The sequence below is a fragment of the Rhincodon typus genome, chromosome 29, assembly GCF_021869965.1.
Source record: "Rhincodon typus isolate 14 chromosome 29, sRhiTyp1.1, whole genome shotgun sequence".
Taxonomy (NCBI): Eukaryota; Metazoa; Chordata; class Chondrichthyes; order Orectolobiformes; family Rhincodontidae; genus Rhincodon; species Rhincodon typus.
Genome location: NC_063360.1, coordinates 15,449,641 through 15,458,900, shown reverse-complemented (window position 1 = coordinate 15,458,900; position 9,260 = coordinate 15,449,641). Strand labels below are relative to the sequence as shown.

At 39.5% G+C, this 9,260-nt stretch overlaps 1 protein-coding gene across 1 annotated transcript in view; it reads left to right on the top strand.

Annotated features, from left to right (window-relative positions):
* The window catches only part of nrtn (neurturin), a 131,495-nt gene extending 125,651 nt beyond the window's left edge, over positions 1-5,844 (top strand). Inside the window, exon 4 of the mRNA XM_048613907.1 lies at positions 1,740-5,844. Coding sequence (XP_048469864.1) covers positions 1,740-2,188 — 449 coding nt within the window. The 3' untranslated portion in view covers positions 2,189-5,844. The remainder of the gene's footprint in view (positions 1-1,739) is intronic.
* Positions 5,845-9,260: the final 3,416 nt, after the last annotated feature.

Here is a 9,260-nt window from a genome sequence, read left to right as displayed (position 1 = left end):
TGTGATTGTTGCAATGCTGTGATTGTTGCATTGCTGTGATTGTTGCATTGCTGCAAACTGCCAGGCACTCCACAACATGAGAAATCTTAACTCCTGGATCTCATCAGCATAGACGCAGACAGTCTTGAACACAAAAAGAAGTGGCATTTGGTAGCAATGGTATTGGAAGGAAGGTCAGAGTCAGAGTGCTGAGGAAATGGCCCTTAGCAGCACTCTGGTAAATGGTTGTAGTCTTTTAGCTAACAAAGAAACAATGCAAAATAAATGACCTCCTCATTTCTAGGCTTCTTTGTTCCATCCCCACTTGTCATCAGACAGAGAAAACACAACAATTACCCAGACAGACCTCCAGTTAAAACAGCATTCACGTCTCAATGAAGTCAACAGAGCGCAATCTGCATATTTAAGGAAGGACTCCATAGGCTTCCAGTAGATGTCCCTCTGACACTCTACAATGTTGTCCTTTCGACATGAACTCCGCTCTGGTGTACCAGAACCTGGTTATGTTTCCACATTCAGCTCATTTGTAAGCACTGGTCTTGATTGAACTTGATCAGTAGTGGGGCATTATGACTGCTGCAGGTCTGAAATGCATTTCACATTGTTATTGGCTTTCTTCCATTCAAATGCTTCTGGTTCTTCACCATGCACAACATCATGGAATTAACAATTTTCTTTCAAAGGCTCAGATAGGTGCTTATATTTGTGAAGGTTGCTAACAGTTCTTGTTCTGATGATTAGGTTTGTAAAAATACTCTTGGTGAAAGCAGGTTATGTTTTTTTTTAGTGAGAACTGAAGTGTACAAAGTGAAAAATTTTACTTGACAATACCTAGTGATTCAAATAAGTTGGGGAAATAGTAAATTACGTTGTATGTGATCTGTGGAAGAAACATTATTAAAAGGTGAAATTGTTCTTCAACATTCCTTATGCTTTCATTGTTATGATATCAGAAGTATGATACAGTTTTGATCGTCCAGATAGATCCAGGCTGGAAATGGGTCTCTAACTCTGAACTAGCTCTGCCAGGCACTCCACAACATGTGAAATCTTAACTCCTGGATCTCATTAGCATCGACGCAGACAGTATTGAACACAAAAAGAAGTGGCATTTGGTAGCAACTGTATTGGAAGGAAGGTCAGAGTCAGAGTGCTGAGGAAATGGCCCTTAGCAGCACTCTGGTAAATGGTTGTAGTGGCAGCTGAACAGCTTTTGAAAGATAAGTACATGAGGCACAAAGATAGTGAAATATTATTTAAGCACTGATTCTATAAGATTATATTCTTTCAGGTGCAGTAAATATCCAATATACGAGAAAACAAATACTTTCCCTTAAGAGGTGAAATAAAGCTTAGCATTGGGTCATACTAAAAACCTGAGCTGAAAAACATTAGTAGTCTTGACAGAAGGCATTGGAAAGCCAATATTACATTGCAAACCCTGAGGGTATTTTGAACCTGTGCTAGAAAATCCGCGGTACTATTGTGACCTACAGGAATAGCTAATCCCTTGTATATGCTTATAACTTAACATTTCAAAATAAAATGATTGGTATCACAGGATTCAGGTTGGATGTATGTGTAACCGGTAGTTGATGTGGTGCAGTCTTTGTGCTATTGTCTAATACAAATTTCTATCACTTTTCTAGGGTACATAACAGTGATAGGATGAACTGTTTAGTAATGAAGGTTAATCTTCCTATTCTGTAATAACCTAGCTCCCTTTACTATTTTTTCAGATAAGAACATATTTAAAACCCACACTGATGAGGAGGCCAAGGAGCTGGTCCGAGCCTTGATTCAAAGATACAGAAGATCACCAGATTCAAAGCACAAGAGTCGGACTCATTCTCGACAAGCTTTAAGAAGTAAGAGAGCAAAATCAAGAGCGACCAAAGGGTGTACCTTGAAAGAGATCAACGTGACTGTCAGTGATCTGGGGTTCGCCCATGTCTCAGAGGAGGTTGTGCGCTTCAGATATTGTACTGGATCTTGTGATGCCGAAGAGAAAAACTATGACCTGACTCTGAAAGCCTTGAGAAATTCAAAGCGAATTAAAAAGGATAAGGTCCGAGCGCGGCCATGCTGTCGGCCTACGCTTTATGACGATGATGTCTCTTTCCTGGATGATAACTTTCATTATTACACTCTTCGACAACTCTCAGCGAAGGAATGTGGCTGTGTTTGAGGGACAGACCACACAATGCAAACATACATGTCCCTTCCTCACAATGAACAGGAGCCTTCAGACCTTGCTCGGCTCTGAGCCCCAGTCAGAGTGTCATTTCTTGGCGAGATATCTACAGGAGGAGATGAGTAGCTTGAAGATGCGGAGGGATCATTAATCTCCAGCCCTTTGAGATGAAGAGTTAGAGTGCATCAAGAAGTAACAGGCTCATCAAAGAACTTGTCAACACAGTTTTGTTTGCCATACTATGTGGCCTTTTGTTTCCAAATGTGCTATAAAATGCAGTCTATGGCCAGACTTGTGTCAGTGGGAATGTGGGTTTCGTTTTGCAGTTGACTTTCTTGTACTTTTCACCAGACTCAATGGATTTCACAATTCAGGATGGTAATCCCAGGGTCACAGTCTGTGCAGAAGGAAGATGCTTTGAATAACTTCACCCTCTCTCTCCCTCTTACCTTCCTCCCCCATATATATTTTACGTATATATATATATATTTTAAAAATGCAACCACGATTCTCATCTAAGTGGCCAATGATGCAGAACTTCAAGAGATCTTCCTTCCCTGAACTTGCTGGGAAGAATTTTAATGCTCTTAGTTAGTCTGTGCCAGAGCGAGCAGACTGACTGATGCTGATAAGCAGGCACCTGTAAATCATTATGACCTGAATCCCATCAAGTTTTAAGGATTAAATCAAACAAATTATTAGAGGATTGTACTGGGTCACGGTGGCACTGTTGCATTGCTAGTCAGCTAAATCCCTTGTAAAATGATCAAACCAAAGTTGATTAACATTCAGTGAATGTAGGGTGTGAAATTCCACCAAGCTGTTATTCTTGACAGGCATGAAAAATGTGATTGAAATTCAGAATTCTGCAATGTTACCTGACTAAATAATGAGTTAGGTTATTTGTATACTCATAGTATGAGACAAAAGCAGTAGATACACAACAGTAACCTTCATTCTCTTTGTCTTCCGCAAACTAAATCAGCCCTTTCAATTCCACTACCTGTGCTGGTTCCATTGTCCGTTCTCTCTGTCCCTCTCATTTCTGTCAAGCCACAATCTCTATTTGTCTCAGTGAGCACCACACTTTCTACGGTCTGATTATCATCCAGTGTGATTTTAATAAAGAATATTTTCTTTGTTCTTAAGTTCACTGGCAAAGCCAGCATTTATTGCACATGCTTAATCGTGCTTGAGAAAATGGCTTACTGCCACCCCCCATGAAATGCTGCATGTTCTTATGAAATTCTGTCATCCTCAGTTTTAATGAAGGCATTACAGGGTTTATGCTACATTAGAACAACAGACAAACAAAATTGATATCAACATTGATATTCAATATTAAAATCACACAGGATGATTTCAATCCAGTCATTTTATGTTAAGAGGGCATTTAGCATCTACTTGTACCCCATACGGCAGGGATAAGATATGGAGCCAGTAAGTACAATAAGAAGGGAAAGTATCCAGAATCTTTGCAAGAGTTTCTGAGACTCATATTCAGAAAGTCTGCATTTCACATTAAAACTGCACATTACATCAAACCAGCAACATGTTTCCTCCACAGTTTAATACTAATGCTTATTTTTCTTTCATAAATATCCTTGATTTCCTTTATTGTTTGTGTTGCAGCCTATGATACCAGCACCTAGTTCCCATTTACACCAATCCTGGTACTAGTATTCCCGACATGTTGCTCACTAGCACCTGCACAACTGACACTGGTGCCACCAACAATGTGGTCCTGGAACTATCTAAACCACTGCTGCTACAATTGTGCTACCAACAGTTCTGAACACTAGTTCATTACACAAATTATAACGAATGAAAGGGGCAGATGTTCCATTGAAGAATGATCATATTTGGACTCAGGATAGAGTACGCATGCTCCAGACATTATACATTACCAGGAAGGTGAACTAGATGGACCGTAGTCATTTCGAGTATGGCATTCCCATGTTACAGAAGGTCCATGGGGGGAATGATTCTGCCAACAGGACAACCGTTACAGGTAATGTAACCCCAGAAACTTGACCCTAGCTCTAACTCCTAAATGTTTCCTAAATTTACCAGAAATATTAGGAGGAAATGAGCTCATGCCAATGTTCATAACATTTTATTAAAATGTAAAATTAACAAGTTTTAGTGTAGTTTTCCACTGTTTATTTAATTCTTAACTAGACTTCATTATGTTCCCTGACTAACTGGAAGTGCCACAGAGTTCGTCATCTGGTTCTAGCCTATGATATGTAAACACGCCTTGGTTCGCATAATATCATCACAAAAGTATTGATCCTCCCAACTCCCATTTTCTGCACCAACCTTCACCAATTTGTCCATTGAACTAAAGTTTCCCAAATGGAAAAACCAATAAAATTTAGAAATAATGGAACTGGTTGAGACTTGGCTTGTTTATCTCAATGGAAGACAAGTCCTGTAATTTCTAAGTTTTGCTCATTTGTACTCCTAAAACAGCAGAGCAGAAAAATATAAAGTGAAATGATTATATAACTTGTAAGTTAGTGTATCAATGTAAAGAGTTGGGACTATCCAGTTGCAAACCTAACCTACTGACATTCTTAACTTAGTGAAATTCCTCTACTTTGGGATTACCCACAATACATTCATTTCATCCAAAACACTCTATTTCCAAGGTTGTTCATGAAGAATCATGCCCTCCTAGCAAATCAGCTTTATGCAAAATCTAATTAAAATTAACATTGATGTTGTACCCCATGCAGCCATGCCTTGTATTGTGATACAGAACTACAATGATCCCAGCACCAATGCTTTTGGCATCTACCCTAACTATTCCAAAATTCTATTTTTATAATTAGGCAGTAGCTAGAAACTCACATACATTACATACATTAGTTAACATGGTCCCTTCCCAATCATCACCTTTTTAACATACAACTATTTGGAAATGTAAACAAGCCACTAATTACTTCTAACTGTTAGACTTTATTTCAGGGAGCTAGGTCAGGTCAATCAGAAGTGGAGGACACAACACAAAACTTACTCATGGAGATACAGTTCCTGTGTTAATCCAGTCTTATGGTCACAATGCAGAGAGAGAGAGAGGAGGGGGAAAGAGAAAAGTTAGCATTGAGAAGTTCTATTTGACTTTTGAAGTTAGATATTTTTGAAGTGAGGTCGTCCTTAGGTAGAGTGCTGGATCGAGGCACAGATTAATGATTGACCCTTAACTGACATGGATGCTATGACCTGGCAGGAGATTTCATCAACAAAAAAAGGTGGAAAACAAACTACACAGTTGACACAGGTCGTTATTAAAAAGGAGGCAGGGACAATAAATGTTGTTTGGCAATGTTGTAATGGTAAAGGAGCATTGTGTGTGGAGTGTTGTGTTCTCTTGCTTTATGTTCTCATTTTTAAACCAAAAGCACTTAAACATTTACCTCTGAAAAACATAACTGTACAAAATCATCTTTCCTGCCTCTGGTGTTGGACAACCATGACCGACTGAAACAATTTGATGCAATGCATCGGTGTCAGTGAAACCGTCTATTTATTGGAGAGTAAATTATGTTATTTATTTAGTATTATTACAAACAAACAATCTGTTTATTTATTTGAAACAGTATAATGTGCCAAAGCAGAGTTCCTTTCATTACAGTCTCTTCCTATATTACCTGTCAGATACATTTGTTGAATTGAAAATAAAAGGTGAAAACATTAATGGAAATTGTCATTGATTTATTTTCAGTTTCAGCTGCTAAAAATGGAAGTGGAAATTAAATCTGCAATTACTGATGGTCTTCCCTTCAGCTCAAACCATTGGGATGAATAACAAACAGTTTCAATTATTATTACTTTTATTTAATGCAGGCCATAGGTTGAGGCAAATTCTTCGCTCTTGATTTGTAGAAATTAGTTAGGACTGGGGTGAGGGAAAGGATGTACTTACTATAGTCTTGGCAGCTGTGAGTTGCTGCCTTTCAATGGGTGGGATACCACCTTAAGAGAATGATGGTTTTTGTTGAGCTTGCCACCAAACCTGAATACAATTCTTGACTATTGTATACAATCCCAGGTGACTGAACCCATTTCTTTCCATCATTTTATCTATTACTTTTGGAAAGAGATAGTAATGATTGCAATCACTTTCTGAATGAATTTTCAAAAACGTGCAATCAGGTATACATTTGATGAAATTAGCCATTGAAGAGTTGACATTCCAATGCGTGGAGACATCAAAGTGCCTTGATGTGATTGATGTACTACATAATGATTAGGCAACGTCTTTACGCTTAATTTCAGGGTCTGGATGGAATGCCTTGCATAGTGGATGTTCTGTTGATTTTCATTATTGCTCTTCATATCTATGGGTGGCCTGCTCTGCTGGGAAACAGACAGAATCACTGAGTGAGCTTCCCAGAACAGGCTGTGGATTGCTTGGTATGTCTGCAGTCCCAGGCTGTGGCCAAACATCACTTGTTTTGATTGGAATATGCCTCATGTGTACTTCAGGTAGATTTCTTGAAGGGACGACTGTACTTTTCACATGGGGATAGGCATATTATGATCCTGGGCAAAACTGCCAAGTTTATATTATGAGTCCCGATGAGAGTGCCAAATTTACACTCCGAGACCAGTAACTTTTTTGTTTCAAGTAGATAAAGTTTGAAATTCCAGGTTCTTGCTATGACTATTAAAGTTACATGATTCTAGTTTTGAACAAACAAATATATGTTTTGAACAAACAAATATATGTGTTGTTTGTATTCTATAATTAACATGAGATAAAATATGAATTAACAGGTAAACTGTGGCCAAACACTCCAACAGTACACATCAAATAGCAGATGTAGCCAAGTCAGTTTTCATGCATTCTCAGCAACCCATCCCGATTTTAACCACACCAGGTCACCAAAATTCATTAAAACTTTGCTTTTTTCACAAGGCGTTCTAAATTCTTCACTTTTGAAGATATAGTCTCAGAATTACCTCGAAAGCTGCTCTGAACTAGACCTCCTTAAAAAATGTTCACTTCCCAGTGGTTTGATCTCTTCTACTGTGAGACTGTGTTCCACAGGACACACTCCGACCTTGAATTACTGAGACTATTCCTATTCTTTCACAGACAGTTAACTTCACTAAGTTGGCACTGTCCTGGGTTTCTCTGAACTCCAGCTACTTGAACTGCACCAAGCATATTCTGTTTGCAGGTTTCCTCAAGCCCTAACTCTCAGCTACATGAAATAGGCCTTGGGTCTTCCAGGAGCCTTCAGCATATCTGTACTAACAAATGCTTTTTGGCTGTATGGAGCCACCCTTTTCAGCTGGCCCTCTTTTTCTGTCTAAAACTGACTCTTGAATTTCTGTTGAATGACCCTTGAATTGTCCAGCATTTTGACCCTTGAAATGTTTTGGGTGACATATTAAAACATTTCCACAGGTTACACCACTTTTATTAGGCAGAATCGAACATAACCAATATAGAACATTCTGTCCTCAATGTTAGAACCTCTGGCTAACTAACTGTCCACAGTTTCCAGCTTGAAACACAGAACTACAACTAATTTCACAGCATATAGGAAGATAGCAAATGGATTTTACTGCAGTAAAAATAGCCTGCTCATCACAGCAGGCACTTGAATTTTAATGGTAAGGCCCAATTTGTGCTGTCATCTGGAAGTCAGATCATTTAGGGTGCTGGTGGGTTTCTGGACTTCATCCACAAGGCTGGATTTGAAAACATGACCAGGATATATGTGGGACAGTGACTTTTTACGCAGACCCTCCTGTAGTTATATGGTAAGACAGAGAAATAATGTGGAGTTGTGAGACTAGGAGACATTCCAAAATGGCTGCTGCAACAAAAAATGATATATTTTAATTTCCCAAAGACTAAAGATGATTAGGTCTCCTGAATTCCTCACAGTTACAATTGTGACTATACTTCAGAAATACTTTATTGGTTGGAAAGGGCTGTTGGGCTTCTGGGGTCATGAAAAGCACTAAAAAAATGACTTATTTCCTTTCTTCATTGGACACTCCTGCTTTGCCTCTGTTGGAGAAGCATGGTAACACTCTAAGCTTCCAGCTGGCTCATTGGAGCTGGCAGTCAAGTACTCCTACTGGCCCATTTTGTATATAAGTTTCCTCAATCTCCGATCTTGGTGCAGAAAGTGCAGTCCTGTATTTCCCCTGATAGTCATGGCATCAACTGGTTGGTGGATTAATGGAGATAACTGATGGCATATGGATTCAATATCCAGAAATATTTGAAGTAAGTGGCTACACTCTGATTTCATCATGATAACATGCAGCATTGATAGCTGCATTGCATTTCCCTAACTCACTGTTTATTTCACTTTTAAATAAGCTGACCATGACAGCTTACTAAGGTGCACCACACAGTTCCCAGTTGAGCCTTTCCTATCACAACCTCCTCCAGGACAGCCTGAATGCAGTGACATCTACTGACTCCTCCCAAGTACAGCCCTTGCATGGTGCATGTTTGTTTCTTTCCAACAGGCAATGCACATCTCTGTTTTTATAGATGAAACCCCAAAGCAAAAGTGTGTCTGTGGATACATGTGTACATGTGTGTGTCTCTGTGTGTGTGACTGTGGATGTGTGTACGTGTGTGTGCATATCTGTGTGTGTGTGTATGCATATCTGTGTGTCTGTGGATGTGTGCATGTATGCATGTCTGTATGCCTGTGGATGTGAGTGTGTGTGTGTGTGTGTATTTATGTGTGTGTCTGTATATTTGTGTGTGTGTCTGTGGATGTGTGTGTGTATTTGTGTGTGTATGTGTCTGTGGATGTGTGTGTGTGTATTTTTGTGTGTGCATGTATGTGTATGTTTGTGTGCGTGTGTGTATGTGTACTTTGTGTGTGTCTGTGAATGTGTGTGTGTGGGTGAGCACGTGTATGTGTGTGTGTGGGTGAGCGCATGTGTGTGTGTGTGTGTGTGTGGGTGAGTGTGTGTGCATGTGTGTGTGGGCGTGGGTGAATGTGTGCATGCATGTGTGTGTGTGGGTGAGTGTGTGCGCGCATGTATGTGTGTGTGTGGGTGAACGTGTGTGTGTGGG